Source organism: Homalodisca vitripennis, chromosome 1 (genome assembly GCF_021130785.1).
Source record: "Homalodisca vitripennis isolate AUS2020 chromosome 1, UT_GWSS_2.1, whole genome shotgun sequence".
Taxonomy (NCBI): Eukaryota; Metazoa; Arthropoda; class Insecta; order Hemiptera; family Cicadellidae; genus Homalodisca; species Homalodisca vitripennis.
Window position 1 is genome coordinate 220,933,129 of NC_060207.1, and position 23,778 is coordinate 220,956,906.

Sequence of the window (23,778 nt, forward strand, 5' to 3'; positions counted from 1 at the left end):
TCGAGGGATGATTTTCGTTCTTCACCATCAGTGTGATGCAGCATAGTAACAACAGTGTTTTCATTGCTTCTAGAACAACATTTAGCTACAAAGTCCCAACATGTTATTTATGTAAGAAATGTTGACTACCTTGTTACCCCTCCCCTTAAACTTACCCCTCCTTAGTTTGTTATACTCCCCACTGGGAAACAGGATTCCCTAGACTGGGAACCCTAAATCGACAGACTAATAAAGATATAACTTAAAATTAAACAATTCAATATATTTTGGATACATATGGTTTGTGACCGCCTAAAAATTTCTTTCTGGAAATGAAAGTAGACTATTTTAAGAAATTGTTTAAAAATGGATTTAGATCATTTTGGTAATGTCTAAAGTAAGTACTATCCAATATATTTTAGAAAACTATTTTGGCAAATTTTTACAGAGTATGGAGGGTACATATGAGCTCTAATTTGTGTGTCTTAATCTCAATCATAGTTAATGTTTATTACTTAGTTGGCATCCTGTACAAATTTTATTCTATTTATTTTATAAAAGGTTTTTGTTTAATGTAATAGTTGTTTAATACTTAATTAGTTTTATTTATTTGAATAGTAAACAATAAAGCTACGAACATTTAATCTATTATGAGCAATTATTCATTTCTTCATTAGCGGGAAATTCCATTTAAAATGCAAATAGAATGATAAGTTAAGCAAAAACCAGAGAGGACCTAATATACAATAAATAATAATTACTGTGTTGAACTATAAGACTAACTAATTGACAATGCAGCTTAACTACCTCAAAATAAGCAACGAATAAAAGAGACAACAAAATGTACAACAATATAATTCATAATACGATGAAACAGAGAAAATAAAATATAATAGTAGGTAAATATAGAAGTTAAACTTTACAATAACAAGCTATGATAAATACAATACAGCTATAACAATAATCGGCCAACAAAAATAATAACAATATAAATGTAAACAAGAATAATAATGTGTAAGCTAAACAATATGCTGTTAGTTGATGGTACTGTCCCCCTGGGTGAGTGTTGAGAAGGTATGTACTACTCAACATGTTTATCACAAGATCTAAAAAAAGAACATATTATTATGTTGGAGGCTAAGTTCCAAGAATGTTGAATACTAGACATTGTGCTGTGCAAATTCTTTTGGATGGATGTGAGGAACAAAACCGTAAATCTAAATTCAAAATTTTCCATATGCTTTACTACATAGGCACTGACTTCAAGAAAGCCTTTACAACAAATATAAAATAGCTAGCTAAAGGCTCATTTTATATAAATTCAATCATTAGAGGTTATTAATATTTTTGTAAATTTTGATGTGTCTACTTTCTCACCGAGGGTTAATTTATAGTAAAAAAGCATTGTATTTTGCAATAGTGGCTCAGCCATATCAATCAATATTTTTTTTAGTAAATGTTTACAGAAATGTGGTCTAAAGTGAGATTGTTACTTCAAGAAAATTTGCAAATTGTTGTGGATCTAATAAAATTTAGTTCTTTCATTAAACCCCCTCTCCCCATGATTCCTCATGTTTGATCTTATATCTGTAGGTTTTTGTTTCTGAATAATAATATCTAATGTCAGTAGTACGGTATTAAAAATTGTCATTAACTTTTTAAAACTTGGAATTAAACATATTTTAAATAGTTATTTTATAAACCTAAGCTTAATAGTAATGTTCTGATGAAAAAACTGTTTTGAAATATATTATTTTTCTAATTGTTTAGAAGGAGAATAACCCCTATCCCTGCTATTTCTTCAGAGTAGGCTTATTTGGTTACAAAATAAAGTAGAATTGTTTACAAAAATGTATTTCTTAAAAAGTTTGCACTTTAAAAAACAAGATTGTATAATTGTTGAACCAAATTGCAAAATACAATGCTTTATGACAAAAACAAAAACTCAGTGAGAAAGTAAACATCGAAATAAACAAAATAATAATGCAACCTTGATTGACTTGATATATAGTATGAACCATTAACTATTTTTGTGTATGAAGGTTTGTTGTTACGTTGGTTTGTATGACATTTTAAATCTGTGTAAGTGAGCTGTTTTGAAACAACGAAAGGAGCACGTGTAAAACGCAGATCGTGAAAGTAAAGCGCACACACATTTCTGACATTATATAAAAGTGAAGTAACGACAGAGTTTTTAGAAATAAAGCGATCACCAATTCTGTTTACATGGCTATATTAACTGTGATAGTAACAGATTTAGAGTGTTTATTTAGATATTGTTGGTGACGCAACCGCACTCGCGTATTGTATGCCCGAGCGGGGCCCCTCCTGTCCTTGACCGCTCGGCTTCGGCTCTTTTTTTATCTGCCCTGGAGGAGGGGGACACAATATAATGACTACTGACTCTGATATCAACAGGCTTGATTGCCTCGTCGAACGAGGACAGGGCACGTGATGTCTGTCGTCTGCTGAATCGTCTGTTGAATGGGGGAGTTCGACTTTTGAGGGAAAAGTAAATATTTTTCGTCGTTTTATCATCCGTTGGTTCACAGTAAACGAGATATTCTCGTTGTAATGTCAGCTGAAATTACGTTTTTAAACAGATAAAGTTCTCCATTATCGACACTCGAATATATTCTTTCCATCGTTATATGTTACAAAACAAATATAACACGACGTTTCGAGGATTGAAATCTATCTTCTTTTTCACGTATAAAAACTCCTTATAATTAATAAACTAAAAAGTGCGATAATGGATTCATGCCGTTCGTCCACCAGTATCATTTGTCTTTGAATAGCTGTCCGTTGCCGAAATTTTAATTGTATTAATGCATTGAAGAGGGCAGACTGAACAATCACCGAAAAGTGTTGTTATACATTTTTAACATATATTGACTGCAAAGGTCTACATCCTGTTAAATTAAATCATCCATCGTCAGTAACAAACTTGACAGAATATTCTTTCCGACAGAGTTTTTTGAGCTTCAAGAGCTTTCTGCTACGCAGTTCTCATATGAATCATTGCCAAATTAGCGTCTGTAAACCCCTCGGGAGATCATATTGACAGTTCTACTTTAAAAGTTATTTTTAGCGTATTGACGTAAGTCTGTCCAAGCTTGTTGGTTACTGATTTTCAGAAATATCACTCAGCTGAAAATCATTTTGTCCCGGTCCTAAAGTTGGATAGAAATAACCAATGCAAGTCTTATCTCTCCTTAATCGGTAGGCGTGTTTTAATAGTTGGGGATTAAACTGAAAACGTTTTATTTGTACCCAATTTTTAAATTAATGTAATAAAAATAACGCATAACCGGCTTGTCAGAGGATTTTATTATTTACCTACGGCTTGGCAGTTTGGGGGGAAACCACCTTCAATAGTTATGTACTACCTTTTGATTGGTCAAGCAGTTCCCCTTCGAGACGGTTTTGACTGTATTACGTGAATTACTGATTCGGTTGTTACTCGTATATCGATTGTTGTGACTGAAACGTGACCAGCTGGTGGCGTTCCCACTTCTTTACTTGAATGCATAATAGTCTCGCAGCTGTCTGTTATCATTGCTGCTGTTGATACAGAAGGAGGGAGACTAGTCAAACACCGCCCTAAACAAACACGTTAGAAAATGTGTCTCGGAGGCGTCACAATTGAAGGAGGACCAATAAAATGATGGGTGCTAAACATTAGCAAATAAAAATAAACCATAGCTGAAAAATATGGTTCATATATGGAACAAGTAAAAAAGGTTGTGATTGTTCATTATAATAGTTTAGTGATCGTAACAATCCAACGTGATTTATTGCACAAAAGTGTGTTATCTTAACTGATAAATCGCGTTCTTTGTGAATTACAGTTGATGCATGCAAGTTGCCATTATTTATTGAGTTGTTTTAATTTTATTGTTACCAGTGGTGTAACTATGACTTGCCTTTGGGGGGTTAAATCTGATCGAAGAGCACACAACGTGGTGAGGGGCGTATGGAATAAATCGTATTTAATCAAAATTTAAATAAATTATATACATCTAATCCAAATTCAGCATTTAACCCTTAAAGCGCCAAACAGTTTCAGCTAAACTCTGGATTAGCGCTCATTTATTATAAAAAATTAAAATTAGATTTTCTCAACGCTAATTTTAATTTCTTTTTTTAGGTAACAAAATAAAACAGAAACTGCAAAAAAATATCTTTTATCATATTTATTGCCCAAAATACACATGATTTACTATGTAGCGTTCCAGCTCCTTTATAAATTTTACCCATTGCTTACTGTTTCCTTTTATTATTATGTATCTCAATGATGACATTGCGTGCTTATATGTACTAGAATAGAACTAGAAAATAAGTATATTACATATTTAATACAAAGTTATAATAAAAAAATTAAATTTACATGCCAAAAATTTGAAAACCAAATATTTTCCAAATTCTTAGTCCTCTAACGGGTGTTATTTTTATAATAATTAAAAAATGGTTTTCAGATGTTTATAGAAGTAAATAAAATATTGTAACACTTATTGGAGTAAAAAAAAAGCCTAAATAAAAAAAATAAACATAAATGTAGAATTTCGGAACAAGAGCTAAAATACATAATTATAAATATAAGGAGTAAAAATATTTCTACGAGGAAAAAAGACTTTTATCGCCATTCAAGAAACTGTTTATTTCAAAAGTTTTATAAATATATAACTTTCATAAAAAGATGATCATATAACACATAAAACTACACAGTAGTTTACCGATCAACTATTCGCGCTGCTTCAACAGGATATGAAGAAGAACACAAGAGCTGTACGCATAAATGCGCTTGCGGCGTTGAGCAATACTACCAAACTGCCAGCTGTTCAACAAAACCGGTTCAGTATCGATCGTTAAACACAAAGATTGTCACGTGATGTGGCACAGCCCCGCTACACTACTGTAACATACACCCCTCACAGACTAGCGGACAAACTCTGAACTAACAGTGCAAAATAGTAAAAACAAGTATATTGCGCGTCTACGCGCTTACGGCGTTCAGAGCAAAGTCGATCCTCGCGCGCATATGCGCTTACGGCGCTTTAAGGGTTAATTGCTGAATTTCAAACTAGTTGAATTTTTGCTCTGATATATTTTTAATTTTTAGTTCGGAGAGGGAGGGGTTCTATCCCTCTCGTCCTTCCTTAGTTTCGCCACTGCGTGTTACTAAATCGTGGCATATCTTATGATGATTATTCTCACGTTGCTGGTGTAATAATTGTATGAGAAACATACTACTGATAATTACTAACAGAACATGTACTGTACTTATTTATTCGTTTAAGTAACGGCGTCAGTTTATTCACCATAGCGTTTTTTTTAATGTTCAATATCTCTATTTTGGCCCTACCTCATTTACGGAATGCTACGTTTGAGGTTAGTTTTGCAGTGGACAGTCTTACCACGGTTTCAAGTACAGAGCAGATAGTGTAGATAGTTTATGTAGAAACAAGAGGTTATTTCGGTCGCCTAATCTAAGATCAGTGGGTCCAGAGTCGCATCATTACTAACCCAACGTGGAAAGCGTTGTCGTTTTATGGTAGGCAGAGAATGTGTTAAATAAATTCTGTTGTCATTCTGCGACCGACTCATTCAAATATACAGATTTTTGACAGTTCGGTATAATATCATTAAATATGTATTGCATGCAATATAAGAACAATCTTCCCTTGTCAATTATGAAGATTTTAATTGACGTTGTGAAAGCCCGACACACCTCTGTAAACATAAATAAAGCTATAGACAAGAAAAAAAGTAGTCTCCATTGCATACGTGATATGTTGCAGCTATGCCACTTATGATTAATGTAAATTTAATTATAACAACCACTCTTTGTTATTTCATTTTGTTAATAATTAATTCAACACATCCATTGAGAAAATTTCAATTCCATAATTCATTACCTTATTCACGCAGAATTAAGTTATAAAGCTATTTTACTCAACTTTGCTAGTTAAATTGATTTGGCTAAATTATTTACAATATTAAAGTTGACATCGTTTGGTCTTTTTTCCAATCAAAAGGCTATTCTTTTTTATTTTTAACACACTAAAACGTAGCCAAAATAAGCAAATTACGAAAAGCAGTACATAATCAGATAAGTAGTTTTAGGATGAGTTGGAAAGAATGATAGCATAACAGCTGGCTGCATTGTTTTGAGGTTATGTTTGCCATACGGGCGTTTTCTCTGTTACAGCCTTGCCCACGAGTACATTCTTAGACAAGGATAGTCTGGCTGGACGGACGTGACTTCTCTCACGACTACCCACGTAGTTCCATCTCCTTCTTGTACAGCCAGCCTCACTCCCTCTCTCTTTCTCTCTGAGTTTCTGCCACAAATCAGTTTAGAGAACACCCTATTGTTTGCATTTAACACTTGGTTGTCAGGATCCTGACCCGAAGGTCTCTTTTGTTGCGAGCGAGCCGACGGATCTTCTCGCTTTAAAAAACATAACACGTAAGTGTGAAGTGATCAATAGACGGTGGAACGGAGGAATGGACCGTCGGTGAAGATTTCTCCCGGTGGCCACGTATGCTGTGGTCTTACTTTAATGGTAACAATTTTAGCAACAGTTCCTTCCCTTCCTTGTGTATGGGTATTATCTCTATATATAGTACAAAGTTGGAAGTCATTCCTAACTTACTTAAATCTGTATCAATCTACTAGTTATTTCAGAAAGTTTTTCATGTAGTTAGTTAGGCTTTTGGCCAAATTTACAGGAAAATCAAAACCTAATACCCAACTCGTAGTTTTAATACCATTTAGGGTCTTCATAATAAAGGACAGAAATGATTCCGCAGAAATTGGCTATTTATTAATGATACAGTTGTATTGGAATTAATGTAGTGCCCACTTTATACAGTAGGCTACTTCTTCATATTGATTTTGACGTCTAAGGAAAACTGGTGTTTCGAGAGCCGTAATACTGAATACAGTAAAATATAACGCTCCTAACTTGACTTGGTAGTAGAAATTAAAATTTCAATATTTTTGGGTCTCTTCTTATAGCGGTTGGTTGTTCAATAAGTATGCCTCTGTGGTCACTAAACGCAAAAAGATTAAATAAAACGAGTATTTCAAATAAAATTTTATCTATTCGAAATGTTTGGCTGCATTTATTTATTCATCCTCGCCCAATCCAAATATATCCACTCAGTGTTTTAAGTAAATACTCTTAATCTACATCCTATGAAATAAAATAATAAAAACAAAATTGAAAAAATCCGGTGAGCTTATTGACTACACAACAAAAGATACACTTTGCAGCAGACGTAATACCTTGGGCCCGCGGTCAGATGAGTAAGGCAAGAAGTATCAAAACAAAACAGAAGTACGCAGTAAGATTGTAAACAAACGAGGTGGCTGGGCCTGCCGCTAGACAACAACGGCTCAAGTGGAGATTATACCAGGACAGTAAACATGTTTATCAGTTACGTGTGGAGTTACGGTGGGTTATACAACACGGTACGTATCGGCCGGCCGTGGGCAAGCTTCAGGCTTCGTGCGCTGTAAACACTGCGCCATGGCGAGTGCTGGCTAATTCGCGAACTGGCATCACTAAATCAACTCCGGTCGCCATTAACGCGTACGATAAGTAAACAGGGTCACTGCGAAGTCATTGTGTAAAATCGTGCTAACTCATTCCCAGAAACGCCTTTCTTTATGTATGGACGAGGGAAATGAGTGAGGTACAAATCAAGAATACAGTGCCGTATCGAGGACGTAGCGAAGGGGTCCGGAACCCCCCCCCCAACATTTTCAATTCTTCTAAATTTAATTTTTTAGCGAACGATTCTTATTATTTAAATAATTCAGTATTTCTGATATGTACTACTGAAAGATCGTTTTCAACGTTGAAAACGGTTCAAGAACATTGTAAGGAACAAAATGGGGAATGAGTGGTTGACTGAACTGGTCTTAATTTATGTCCACTACGGGAAAATATCAGATTTTCCAGAGCGAGTACTAGATCCGATGAGTCCGAAATCAAGAAACGTTTTACTTTTGTTTTGCAGTGCCTTTACAAAATTATGAATATCAATTGTCAATACAACCTATTCAATCACGTAAAATCTTTGTGCAAAATTCACTATTTCACTTCTTAAACTTGAAATGTTTCCGTGGCAGGGGGGGGGGGGGGAGTCCTCCAGATTTCGTTTTGACCTCCCCCAATATGTTTTCCTGGCTACGCCCTTGTGTACAAACAATTTACGTCCAAGGCCGAAATCAATATTATACGTTAACAAAAAGTTTTACATCTTTTTGGTATACACAACCATGGTTTTTTCTTTAGATAAATAAATATAATAAAATGAATATAAACTTTTATTAAACGCAAGTGAGTGAATCATTCTTTGTGTATGTCGTACTAAAAATATTTATGTTAAAATATGTATCAATAGAAAGTAGGATGATACGTTTGATGTATTTGTGTTGGATGAATCCTTGTAAAAGCCATTCCGGCTGCATTGTAAAGAATTATATACGCACTTTAATAAAATAAATAATGTTTTCGTGACAGTTTAAAATTTATTTTTTAGAGTCTGTCAATTTTAAATGTTTATAATTTTGTTCATAAACAATTGGTTGTAATGTTATCAATATTTGTTTTTCGAGATTAGGGATTAAAGTAAAAACATTTTTTTAAATTAAAAATTGGCGGTCATTTAATACTGTTACGTTTTTAGTAAGAAAGTGTGTGTGGTTTCAAAGATATGTAGCATTCACAGTCAGAACCACAGAGCAACTTGTTCTATATTTTCCCGTTGTAAAATTCAGTGAATAACAATAATAATAAATGAATGGAATTTCGTTAACGCATTACCTATAACGTGATCTAAACGCTCAATTTAGAGGAGAGAGTCGGGTTTAGCTCGAGTTACAGTAGCACTGTGACAACTTGACCTTAATTAACGAGGCGGCATTTTTTGCCTGCGCCGCGATTAGATTCTACCAAGAATAGCAGTCTCACTGTTATGAAACCTTAGTAAGCATTATTACTTAAAGCGTCGGTTTTTACGTAGAATAGTGATTGAATTAGTCGTTCCAATTCCCACAGAACCTAATTCGCTTACTGCAGTCGCTAACGAACCAAACGGATGTAATATTGTGGATTCTGCGATAAAAACGGACCGACACTGTAACGTAGGAGATAGCTGATTGTTATCTTCTCTTCTTCCTGGAAATAACCACTAATTATCCGAATCTGTCTCTTGGAGTATTCTCGAAAAGAAATGAAGGTATCGAATCTTTTAGCTTTAACAAAATTGAACTTATTCTTTGTCGACTGAATTCTGATTAATATATTATGACAATCCCAGTCTATAAACGTCCCAATTTTGGTTCGAATTAATAATTCTGAAAGGAATAAAAACGAAATGTTGTAACAAGAACAGCACTCATTAGTAAAAATATTATCACCAAAACTACTCCCAAAGGATTTTTACTTTTGAAATTATTGATTGATTTACTTTGTGTTGTGTAGAAAGCGACACTGAAATGCTTTTGGGGGCCGAAGTAATAAAATTGTCATAATGACCGGAGGAAATAAATTTGCTATTTTTATTATTAAGGACCCGGGCAGTTCTTCCTGAAATAAAATCGTGTTGCCCGTCCGTCTGTCTGTTCGTATGGCGACAAGGCCTACAGACTGGAAATTTTGCACATAGTTCCTTTTTGATCCAAAGAAGACCCCTATTCTATCTTTGATATGATATTAATTGTATCCATAAAACATTTTTACATTTATCTTACGGTTCAACAACAACAACAATGAAATCATTTCCATGAATGACTTAGACGATAAAAACGCAAAAGAAATGTTAACAAACTGGTTATACTGTGAAAGTCATTCATACGAAATTTTTCAACTCGTGATTAACTTTGTTGGATTGGTTAGTTTAGTCAAAAAACGGGCCATTTCAACTTCGTTACTTCCCGCCATGCGTCGGTCAGTACTCCGTAGTGTCGGTTTATTATTGTCGCAAGGCTATTGTTGAACAGATGGCACATACAGTGGCGTGTCCACTGAGTTTTTGGAGGGCGGCACCCTTTCCATACAGTTTGAGGTAAATTTAAAAAATGAAGGGATTTTTAGTTTTTAGGGATGAATATGAGCATAAGTTTTTATTTAGATTTGATGTTTGTATTTATTAGTAACTTGATCCAACTCTAAGTCGGAACAAACCCCAGATCGTTTTTGCAACGCGTGTGGGGGAGCCCAAATTGCACTAGAGTGGAAACTATTGTCATAATTTTATTGATTAATTCAACACATGTTTATTTAAATGTAATTAACGTAATTTAAACTCGTATGCATTAAGTGTAATGTTGTAAACCTCTGCTTTTCGTTGTATTTTCGAATATTTGCAGGAAAAAATAAATGCCAGTCTAAATCCATTGTCCGTTTACTTAGTAACCATTGCATTGTTGTATGAGTACAGTTTAGGAATATTTCAAACCGGAAGTCACTTAGGAGTTCTCTGATAGGGCCAACACTCTCGTAAGGTTAATTTTAAAATATGATAAGTTCACGGTTTTTTCAGCATTATGGTATTCATAGATAAAGATGTAGGTTGATGTACGTGTATTAATTACAGAGGAGGGCATTATTGGGTACACATTTTAAAAGAATTCTGCTTCTTTAACACTATACAACAATGACGTCAATCTATCTTACTGTAACGAAATAAGGTGGGTTCGCCCCTCCTCCCCCCAACCTTGACACCCCAATATACGCCACTGAGCAGATAACAGTTTGTTTTTGCCGCCCGCGAACTGTGAGGAGAATGCTCGGAGAGGAGCACTGGCCTGGAAGATGGCGCTGTTATAAATAGACGACGCGGCAGCGGCGTGATACGGCTACCCGTGACGGGAGTACGTGTCGTCCGACGCGTGCTTGGCCTTGGGCAACTGCTGCTCGACCTTGGGCCCGGCTATCGCCGACACTGCCGGGTCTCGCCTGCCCACACCTCGGCCGAACATGCTGTTCCGGCTTTCAATGTTCCGCGTCACTGGGAACGTCGGATTTTGTAAACAATTCTGAACTGTCCGAGACAAACGTGGTGATTTCAGCCGTCATGTTTATTCCTGTCTTTTACACGTGTTGTTGTCAACTAAAAATCTACCCTCCCCTGTCAAGCTACCCCTCTGCACCACATGTTGTCTCCTACAACCTTTCGACCACCACATGTGTGAATTTAGGTATCAACCAGTAGCGTAGCAAGGACTTTCAAAGGGGGTGGGGTTATTGGGAGTCCTTTTGCACCTATCTACTTTTGAGCAACCCTCGGAAAAAATCCACAATTTTGAATTATGTCCAATAAAAATTAGGTGGTTAGCAACTATTTTATTGCCGTAGCGTGGATTAAATTCCCCCCATTCTTCCCTCTTCAGTTATATTTTGGGGTCCCTAGCTGACATTGTCATCTCCATCGTCAATACTTACTATTATGACCTCCTTCTCACTAAATTGCAGGGATGTTATTGTTATATAAATACTTCAAAGGGGAACTTGTTTGTACTGATCCACCTGCCTCTGAAGTATCTAATTTCCATTCCACCAGTGAACGTGTAAAAATAGAGAATACCAAGAGTAGGTTATGTTGTTGATGGAACTGTAAGGTCTGGGGACTAATGTTGGCCAGAGTTCAAAGACACAAACAAAGAGAACAATGACTGGAGTGAAATTGAACAATGCACTCGACAGTTGACAAATGAAGTGGGAAATAGTGTTCATATATCTTCCTCATCAACAATAATTGCAAAAACTCACTGGTATTTGGCCACAACAAAAGTTGGAAACACATTTACCATTTGTCTCAAGTGTGTGTATTTGTGTTTTTGGAATTACATTCTACAGACATGGATACTAAACGTAACACTTGGTTGATATTTAACAAAATATATGACATTGATAAATGCCATGATAAAAATTCCCAATAATTATCAGTAGCAACAAATAAAATTGTAGCATAAATGCCCAAATGTAAAAATAAACCCTCTTCAAAAATAAACTCATAAACACTGTAAAAGGAGTTTTTACACAGAATTGCTTTCACATTTGTCAGAAAGAAAGTGAATGACACTTCTCTATTCAGCGGCCTGAAAGAGAGTTTTACAGCTTTATATAAATTGATTTGATGTTTTTCTTTAGTAGGTTTTCTGATTATGATGGTTTGAGATACGGGAATACAAGTACATAGTAACTTACACTTGTAACAAAGAGGTGTGAGATGTTTTTAAACAATATATTGTTTTTAAACTTCATAAAAGTACAGTAATGAAAATAAAATCGAAAGTATTTCTATTGTATATTATGAAACATTTACCCAATCGTGCAATCCAGTCCTTTTTTATACAATTTTATAATTTCTACATAGTGTGTTTGCTCTTTAATAGAAGTGATAAATATTTTATGGATGAAACGAATAAGCAGGCTAAAAAAACAAGACATTACATTGTGTGAGTTATAATACATTTGGTTTATGAGCACAAACACATCATTTACACATGAGCATTTACACTCTGTGTAAATGTCTATGTAAATTAAAATATATTACATTATAATTTAAAAACACTCACAGTCCATGTAAAAGTTTTTAAAATGTTAACAATGAAGAAGTTAGTATTATTATTCAACCAATACTGTAGTGAGAAGGGTATTCTCTCCTAAGTACTACCATTAGACGCCCTAATACTTGACACTAAAAGTGATAAAATAAATTGAAAGATTAACTTAAGTGCATTGCCTCTCCCTTATAAAGTGAAACTACTCAATCAACGTCCTACACTGTTTACATTGGCCTCCATCATTGCTGTTTTCAGACACAATGTGGATACTGAGAACTGATAAAATTAATGCTTACGTAATGAATTGTTGACCTTTTATGTTTTAAGAAACACATTTCTCATTTTAGAAATTATATGGAAACTCATGTAATGAATTGATAGGTACCATGATTTTGCATGTCTTAAGAAACACATTTCTCATTGTTTCCGAAATGAGATGGAAACTCATGTAATGAATTGTTACTGTGACATTTCATGTCTTTTAAGAAGAAACACATTTGTCATTGTTTGAGAAATTATATGGAAACTGTGACATTTCATGTCTTAAGAAACACATTTCTCATTGTTTTAGAAAGTATGTGGAAACTCACTAAATGAACTGTTACTGTGACATTTCATGTCTTAAGAAGAAACACATTTGTCATTGTTTGAGAAATTATATGGAAACTGTGACATTTCATGTCTTAAGAAACACATTTCTCATTGTTTTAGAAAGTATATGGAAACTCACTAAATGAACTGTTACTGTGACATTTCATGTCTTAAGAAGAAACACATTTGTCATTGTTTGAGAAATTATATGGAAACTGTGACATTTCATGTCTTAAGAAACACATTTCTCATTGTTTTAGAAAGTATGTGGAAACTCACTAAATGAACTGTTACTGTGACATTTCATGTCTTAAGAAGAAACACATTTGTCATTGTTTGAGAAATTATATGGAAACTGTGACATTTCATGTCTTAAGAAACACATTTCTCATTGTTTTAGAAAGTATATGGAAACTCACTAAATGAACTGTTACTGTGACATTTCATGTCTTAAGAAGAAACGCATTTGTCATTGTTTGAGAAATTATATGGAAACTGTGACATTTCATGTCTTAAGAAACACATTTCTCATTGTTTTAGAAATTATATGGAAACTCATGTAATGAATTGTTATCATCACTCTTCTTGTCTTAAGAAACACTTTTCTTATTGTTTTAGAAATTATATGGAAACTCAGAATTTCTTTAAAAAGCAATTTCATCACAAAACAGAAAAGTGCTGTGATAAATATTGAATATTTCTGGTATACATCCTGAGGTTGTTTCAATTCAAAGGCCAAAGAAAAATATTTGAGTGCCTCCAAAATTCTGTTTGTATTTGTATGCAGAATGAAAATCAAAATCTTTTGTTAAGATTCAATATTTTTAAATATAATGTGACCTCTATGCTAATATGTCCAAAATTAGATCTTCTGGTTGGTTTTATCTAGGAGGATTAATAGTATGATATAAAGTGATTATAGTGAGAAATGTATGTTCCTTACTCTCAAAATTATTTCCAATTCCCCAAATAAGTTCGTGGGTACACTTGTGGTTGACACAACTTCTCGGTTTGGGACTGGAATATTTGTTTTTGTCCTGTTTCTTGTGATCTAGAGTTTAGCTCTTTGTCTGCCTTCAGTAACCAAACACACCCAGAGACTGCACTGCCAGATTGAAGTAGAACATGCTGCACATCCGATTTGTTTGTTTATTTAGCTGCTCGAGTGTTAGTTAACCTCCACAACAACAAGATTTGTAACTGATAATGAACCTCATTGAGTTGTGTAACTTGTTAAAAATTATATATTGCACAACATGAAATTGATAACCATCAAGTCAAGTTGATTGTTTTGTCTATAAATAAATGAATGTCAAATCCAATAGTGTTGTTGGCAGAAAAAATCTGGTGGTATTGGAATATGTATTAGTCTTTTCAGACATTTTTTGTTATACATGAAATGTGATTACTTCGTTATTAACTATTAATGTCCCTTACCAAAGAATATTATGAAAAAGAATTTTAATGTATTTAAAATTTTAAAACCTTAATACATTAGTACCTTCGTGTTAAACCTTTTAAAGGACTAAACAATTTCTCATTGTTTATGAAATTTTCCAAAATAATTAGATGTTATAGTTGTTATAATTTTAATTTGTTAATAATTTTATCTCACTTAATACTGATATAATACCATCCTACTTAAATAAATTTACTTCAATTCTTATAATTTGCCAATGTAGTGTACAAGTAGTGTAAAACAATCAAATAAATGCATTAATAGGAATTCTAAGCATGTTTCTCACATTCATACACTTTATTAAGATTATTTAAATGTAACATTTTACAAAATAATTCTCATTTAATAGAAGTTAGATGAGTAATTCTACAAACACTTTATTAGTTTCACAAAGCAACAATATCACAGATTTTGAATTCTTGCTTCAATTACTATGCTGAATCATTATTCAAGATTTTAAAGTTAAGGGTTACTACACATATTTTGTTATTTATAAAAAATAGTAGAGAACCAAGATATTTACGAATGGTAAAACATTTCGTAGTATAATTTTCACCATAACTCCTAATTTTGTGTTACTATCAAATGAGGCATTTTGAGTATGGCGAGGGAGTGTTTTCTATTGAAAACTATTTTTTTAAATACTCTTAAATCTGATTATCCGTTCAGAAAGAGTACTTTATTCCAAAATAGTATTTATGAACACAATATACGTTACAAAGAGTTTTTCAAACCAATTCATATATAAAATGGAAGTAATTAATAGTTAAAGTTCCGCCATCATTCTTTATTCATAAATATCAAATTTAGAGTTTTCCTCATCCCTCAATAGAGAATGTACTCAAGCAAAATTGTCATTGTTTACTGCGTCATTAACCGTGCATTACAACCATTAAAAGCGTATATCTGCATTATTTACCAATCGATTTTTATGCAAGTGTCAAAATGTTTGTTATTATATGTAGCAACTTTTTTAAAATTTTCATAATGTTATTCGTTTTTACGGTATTAAGCTTTAAAATCTTCAATCGTCTGCGATCTTCAAAGGTATGATAATAAAATATTAATTTCCCCCTTGATTTGAGATGGTAAGAAAAATAATTGTAACAAATTTTTGTTTTATATGTCTCTCTACTGGTTTCTGAAATAAAAAATAAACACTAAAACACACTGACAGACAGACAGTGAACGGAAAGAGATAGACAGTGAACGGAAAGAGATAGACGGTGAACGGAAAGAGATAGGCAGAGAACAGAAAGAGATAGACAGATAGACCACTGGTTGCTTTTAGGTTTTAGCTTCTCTTAATCCATGGAATAATGTTGTGTAGAGTTTTATTACGCTCTGTATATCTTGTATGATTAATTTGTTGTTGAATTATTGTAGAACGCATAAATACTGTATTCGAATATATTTTAAATAAACCGAAAGTTGTAACTGATACCCTATAGGTGAGGTGAACAAGATGGATAGTATGAAATGACAGACGCTGGTGTGATGTTGATGTTCGTTACAACTGCGCAGTGAGAAAGGGAATGGGAACGGGAGTGGAGAGTAAAGTAGTAAAAACTGGTCCTTGCCCTTTGCAGGTGGGGCTGGCCTATAATAGGTATCCTATGTGGGACAGTTGACCAATAAAAGTACAATTTACAGGTTGGTCATAATTCTCTTGGGTTACAACAAAAAGACAGAGTTAATTAGTTAGCTTATTTTGAAACGGAAATTTAAAAATCATAATCCACTGTTTTTAAATTAACTGAAGACATTAAAATGTTTGGGGAAATGCTCCCAGTTTTATTGTTGGAATAAGCACATTTTACTGTTTCTCAAAACTGTAATGTTTAAAGATTATTTTAAATTTAGAACTACATTCAGTCCCTTAACTTTTTATGCATTATCTTTTCATTAACACTCCTTATTGTGATTCTAATATATGTTACTTCAAAATTTATTATAACATTATTTAATTCCTGATCTTTATTTTTATGTTATGAAGTTCTACTCCACTGGATATTATCAATGAATATTAACAATATTTGTACACACCTATTTCATGCAACTACAAGATAATAAATTAAGATCCACTTGTTATTTAGACATCATTTTGATACTAAGAAGACCATCTCCATGATACGTTAAAAACCAACGAAAAATAGAAACACCATAGAAACACCATATTGGTACTGCATTTAGGATTGTAATTAGAAGTTGGAGGGCCAAGGCTGTCATAGACCCTTATCTTGACCTAGACCAAGGAATGCTAGCTTGAGCAGGGTTTCCTCATATACCCATACAAGTTTGGGAAAGATTTGTGACGAGTTAACTGCTCTAAACTTAGCCATCTAAGATTATGAAGATTCTTTGTTTAAAGTTTGTTATTGACAATAGAAGATACATTTTGTAACATATAACAATGGCAATTGTCCAAAATCCTATTATCCTTTGGATATGAAGATGCGGTTGCCTGTTTGATGCCTATTGCCAGGTAGGTACAGGTAAGAATAGCATCATAGATCTCTTTTTGGAAGATAGCACAGTTTCCAAAACTTCCGCTTATGCGAAAATTTTGAGTCTGAATAAAAAAAGCATGATTTTGTATTTCTTATGGAGTCACAGTAAACCGTACTATTTGATTTTGGTGTTGGTGACTACTCGTTATTTTTTATCCATAACTTTGTAGTATCAATATGACCCGAGATGAAATAGATACTCCATAGATATGCCTATGGAGTATCAGGCTTTATGCCATGATATCTGCTATATCGGTTATCATGTAATTAACACTTAACCTGTATGCTGCCACGTGTGGAATAGCATATGGGTATCATCTTCTGTAAAGACGATGCTGATGGGTAGCAGATCGAGTAGCACCTCAAGTATTTCTGAGTGAGTGCCACAAAAGGCCCCATGGTACTAGTGGTCACAGATCTTTTTAAACTTTTGAGTTTATTATCAGATGTCACCACTCTATGTTGTGCTTTTGGGTACCATATCAGGGCACCACATTCAGTGTGGAGTCTAATGACTGCCGAGCACATAGTGTAGTTTTAGAACCCATAAGTTGGTACTGCATAGTACATGAAATTGATCGTGTACAGCAGTTTCCATTGGAATTCAATGTTAATTGTTGGTGATTACGTTCATTTCAGTGTCTTCTATCCAGGTTAGATTAAGTTACTGAATATATTGTTTGCTGAGCAGGGCACCTATACACATAACCCATGTAGGTAGGATTAAATATAAATTTGGTGATAAAATTGTTTTTTCTATTGAAACTATGTATTATTAACACTGTCACTATTTATAACATGTCTTATGATGAGGTGGGATATTGTATTGTGGGTGAGGGAGTGATAGAGGTAGAATAGAATATATTAATGCGTTGACAATATATATTACATTGTATTGCAATAGTCAGTAATACCAATTTTTTACAGTATTTATCTTAAAAACTAAATCCATTCCACTCGACTTTCCATACAGTTGCACGCAAGCACACATTCATCCACATACAAAGAATCAAAATTCGTGGGATCAACCCCCAGGATTGCAACATTGGCCGTGAATATCAATTCCAAGTGTGCTCCACTTACAATGGTATGGACAATGAATGGTTGCTGGTGTGGCTACAGGTCAATTCTGCTTGTGTTGACAGTCCATCGATTATGTGTTTATTATTTTTTTGCAGAACAAGTAAAAGCACAAATTATTTTCTTGTTAATTTTTTTAGAGAGAAGGAAATCATATCCAGAAAGTTCTGGCTTTCGTTGATGATTTCTCCTGGCATTTTAGATTTTTTTCCACTAAAATGTTCTCCGTCTATGAATCATGCTGTGGTAACTTTCCAAGGTAATCATAGCCAAGATTGTCTTTGATTGTAATTAATTGGATTCATGATAGACTGGTCTGATGGCCTTGGGCCGTCGTTGCAGCTGTTGTTCATCATCCATCTGATGATGCATTGTTTGCCATTGTTCAAAACATCCTCCATTCAAAATCAATTGAATCTATTTTATACAATTAAACAATTTTGGCTTCACCTTATATACATTAATCTCACAACGATTTTTTTTTGGATGCGTGTCTTGGTCTTTTTTTAAAGGACAGACTTGTTATTTAGTCTTACCTTACTTGTTCTCGAAGGCCACTGGTCTACTGAGGTCTTATCAAAGGGTACATATAGGAGTCAATACAGTACAAGGTCAATAATACTGATAACAACTCTACGTATTCAGATAGAATTTAAACATGCTTGTTCTCTAACTCAAACTCAACATCCAATGGTTCTTCCAACATTGATTGAATTATTCATTCTTTTACATTTTTCTTATTTTACAATGCATTCATGATTTTTCTAGCACTTATCCGTCTCTTGACCAGCACATACAATGTGTTTTACTGTGTACTGTAGGCATACTTTGTCCATCTGAAAGGACTTTCTCACATTTCACCTTGGTCTCTTTGGGGTGTCCGGATTTTCTTTAGGTGTTGAAAGGATGGAATTCATCATTGAAATCAGAATCTCGGTAGCCTCTCAACAAACCCAAGTCTGGAATCATGGTTCAAATTCCACATAAAATCTTCTAATTACTCTATTGGTTGTACTTTTCGTGACACTTGCCAGAGTAACAGTGAATCTCAGCTACACAACTTCATCCATTACACACATCTCAGCCATATATTTTGAATAAGTTATGTATTGGGATAAATTATTTACTTGCATAAATCGTTTTTGGGATAAGTTTTGTACTTGCATAAGTCGTGGAATGGGATAAGTTGTTGTACTTGCATAAATCGTGGATTAGGATAAGTCGTGGATTGGGATAAGTTGTGGATTGGGATAAGTTGTGTACTTGCATAAATCCTGTTTTGGAATTAGTCGTGTACTTGCATAAATCCTGTTTTGGAATTAGCCTAGTTGTGTACTTGCATAAGTCGTGGATTGGGATGCTGTATACTTGCATAGGTCGTACTTAGATAGGTCTATATCTGGTATTGAAGGATGCCTGATGCCCAGTGTGTTAGCAGTAGCACAGTTATAGACGGGAGAGGCACAGTCTATGTTGTGTGCCAATTGTGTGGACAAGTCATTGTTCTATATTGTTCCCCACTCGCACCTACTCACTGAAATAAACTGGCAGTGAGTCTGAATGGCTAAACTGAGGCGTGTCTAAGCCATTTTAAGACTTGCATCCGCATCAAAAGTGATTTGTATTCTGGAAACAAAATAGCGTATTATCATGACTATCAGCAGTGGTAATCACATTGTCAGTTCTTTTGTGTGATCTAGACTCAAATAGACGTATAATATTATTGTAATAAATAACAATTGGCAAAACGTTTTAATATTTTGTTTTTGCAACAATTTTATTAATATCTTAAACTCAAAATATTGTTCTATGTGTATTGATGATGTATGATTTGAAGGGATAACAGAATTTCGGACATTTTCACTGTTATATGTTTTGAGGATTGGAATCGATACTTTTCTTTAGGCCTCAAAAGAACTTATGACATAAAATTAAGAATGAACAGAAAAATTACTCACAAATTAATATATTGCAAAGGATTCGCCAAAGTCAATGGACAACAGAACAAGTTGTACGGTATGTCAAAAGACCAATTAATAGACCTGAAGTGTTCAAAATAAGCACAAACCACTGTCTATGAATCAAGCTGTGGTAACTTTCCAAGGTAATTAGAACTAAGATTGTCTTTGATTGTAATTAATTGGATTCATGATAGACTGGTCTGATGGCCTTGGGTCGTCGTTGCAGCTTGTCGTTCATCATTCATCAGATGATGCATTGTTTGCCATCTAATTCAAAACATCCTCCATTTCAAAATCAATTGAGTCTATTTTGTGCAACTAAACAATTTTTGCTTCACAAGAAGCAGAAGATCACTGCTCAACAATTGCTGCATACACCAAAAACAGGTGGCAGACTGAGAAAATGATCAAAATCAGGTCATCCCATTGCATGTTGGTAAGTATCCGAAAACAAAGCAAGAATGGTGAGAGGAATAAGAAATAAACACCTTCAGGTTTACGTTTTTGTACTTGTTCTCAAAGTCTTAATTCTGCTCAAATTTGTTGGCCGAGGTAGATTGTTACAATATTTTTAGGTTTCCTATTTCAAGTGAATTTTTGTAAATAATGGTAATGATAACAGAAGGTTCACTTAGCTATGTTTATAAAATATCCTAACGTTTATGTTTATTAGCCTTAGTAACACTGACATTAACTCTCATTAACAACTAATTAACACTCATTAACAGACTCATGGGTGGAGTACCCTGGCATGTCCACCCCCGTGGAGAGGGTCCTGAGCCCTATCAACACAGGCCACTCCAGCCCGGAGAGGATGATCCCGCTGCCCTTTGCATCCGGAGAGGAGTACCTGCGGCTGCTACATGAGGCTCAGCGCGAGAGCTACAGCGGATCGTATGTCAGCTCCAAGAATGGCAGGTCTGTGTATTATCAGATAGAACAAGTTATTATTTCTTCTAGACGTAATGAGTTTGATTCATGTGTGGTCGAGTAGCATAAAGTGGATGATCTCATAAAGTTTATGCACAACAATATAGCAGCGGATTGTAACAGGGTAAATTTAAAATAAAATGTTGATTTACTAACGTTTTCATGTCTCATTTACACTGTAAACTGCAAAATGATGAATGATAGTATAAAATTGGCATGAGTGATAGGCATGTGTTCCAAAAATATTAAAATAAACCACTTTGAATGGTTTTAAAGAGTTCATACATACTGTACAATTTTTAAAAAACTTCGAAAATTAATGTTTAATAGTTGGTATGTATATTAACTTTTCATTCGTAAACACTTTTTTATCCGCTTATCAAAACAATCTTATCTATATTTTAGGACAAGAAAATCACCAGAAATAGTAATTGTGATTCTTTTAATAAACTTTGGGATGAAGTATAAAATCATTTATTGGTCTTCACTGAAGACTACAATATCTTAGGAACATGTGCATACTGTGGAGTTTGTTTCTAGTGTATCAAATGATGCTCACATGAATAGAGGTAGCCTATACCATGAAAAGGTTTATTCAAGTTTTACCACACAGTTACATTTGGATGTCACTTTCAAATCAGACAAATGATAAAGAAGTCGCTTTTGGTGAATTTCAATGTGGTTTCCAAAATTAGTGATAATTTTTCAGTTGTATTCTAAACAACAGAATTTGGATTGTAAAATTTCGCTCAATTTTAATAATTTTAATTTCGGTACACCCATACAAGTCTTGCAGTAGCTAAGTTAATATGCTTTATGAACCACGAACATCTTCGTCAGCCTTCTAAAAGATTTAGGGCGTACCTCACAACCACTTTATTGTTAACATAACTGATGTTTGTTCTGCCACCTAACATAATTTTAAACATGTTAAAATATGATCCCAGAAAAGGCTGGAAGAAGTCTGTGTTGTGTAATGTTTGTTACGTAACAAACTCAAATTACCACAGAGTGCTAATATCAATTTACCTGAGACACGATTAGCGTTTTGTGTTCAGTTACTGCGCAAACAGAGGCAGGAAATACACCGCATACGTCATGGCTGGTGGCCGTAACCAGTGTGACCAATGAGTGCTAATCACAGTAGAATTATTCCTGAACTATTTGTAACACAGCTGTTTTAAACATTGATCTGGTAAACACCTAAAAACAAGTTGTTTCAAAGGTGTCATTAAGTGACTGGTCACCAATCATTTTTCCAATTATTGCGTTTAACCAACTTGTTTGTACATAAAATAATTTTAAGTGGAAGATAGAGCACATATCTTAAATATCTGATGATAATAATTTGTGTTTGAAAACCTTCCTTCTTAAAATTTAGAACTTTCCTAAAATTCCTCTTACTGTTTACTACACAAATATAATGAGATGGTACTATGAAAACATTAAAGTATACTTTTTATTTATTTATTTTATGTACATTAATTTAATGTCAGTAGTAATCATACAATGTACATATTATTAAATTAGCAATATTGATTTCATATTTCATGCAAAGCATGTATCCAGAGAATAATAAATCTCCCTTTATCAAATGCTTTTAGCAGAAATATACAATTCATATTTTCAATTCTAGGAGTAAAGCTTGAAAATATCTTTCTCGCATAAAAGTGTTTAGTGGAATTTTATAAATTATGTACAAGTAAAGACCTTTTCAAAGTTTCTTCTTGTATTTTCCTAAATGATTCGGATAGTGAAAATATGGCTGGATTTAAGATGAATCGTGATTTCTTAATACATTTTAAAATATACAAATCACTTACAGTTAATCAGTTAAGAAAATGTAGTCAAGTATTATGTGACAGATTCATTCTGTTTTATTTTAAACACGGTTCTTTCAGGTTCTTTCAGCCTTGTTCGTAGTAAAAAGAGTGTGTTTTGTACTCTCCAATTACACTTATTCTATATGCAATGTGGTATTGTGCAAAAAATGAAAACCAGTTTTCAAACTGATATGCTGCATGCATGTGACTGACTATCTCTTTATTGCATGTAATCTAGAGTTCACTCTCTCAATAATGTGTTCTGTATGTGTACGTCAGTTGAAATTTATATCCAATATTCGTACCTCAAATTTTGTTTCATCAATTGTCTTCAATATTAGTTTTAATAAAAAAATCTGGATGTTCTCTGCTTCGTTTGCTGTGAAATAATAGTACATTATTTATAATTATGTTTACCTACAATCAGCTAAATGTTAGCGTAATATTTCATGAACAAAAGGTATACTATAGGTGTGCTATATTTTATAGTATGGAGTAATCGAACTTTATATAGTTTATAAAAGACCGGTATGACGAGGAAAAAATTGTTTTCATTCACTCGTCAATGAATGACTAAGATTACAGTTCATTTGTGAATTAATTCAAAGAACATGTAAATGGTTAGTATACTTATTAACACAGTTTATAAGTGTTTGAATAAAGACTTTCAATTACTTTTTTTTATACCTCTTACGCTTACACGTGCTTTATCATAACTAAAATTAGAGTTTTCTCTTTCACATCATATCAAGTAGTATTTTTTCTTATAATACTTTGACATCTTTAGTTAACGAAAATATTGTTTTAGTTGGAAATTGAAAAAATGTAATTGTGTAACAATGATTTAACTCAGTGCGAA

The 23,778-nt window shown here is 33.7% G+C and overlaps 1 protein-coding gene across 1 annotated transcript in view; it reads left to right on the forward strand.

Moving 5' to 3' along the window:
- Positions 1 to 23,778, forward strand: part of LOC124353070 (BCL2/adenovirus E1B 19 kDa protein-interacting protein 3-like) — a 44,434-nt gene that overhangs the window by 2,251 nt on the left and 18,405 nt on the right. Inside the window, exon 2 of the mRNA XM_046802882.1 lies at positions 20,895 to 21,084. Within this exon, the coding sequence (XP_046658838.1) occupies positions 20,895 to 21,084 (190 nt within the window). The remainder of the gene's footprint in view (positions 1 to 20,894; positions 21,085 to 23,778) is intronic.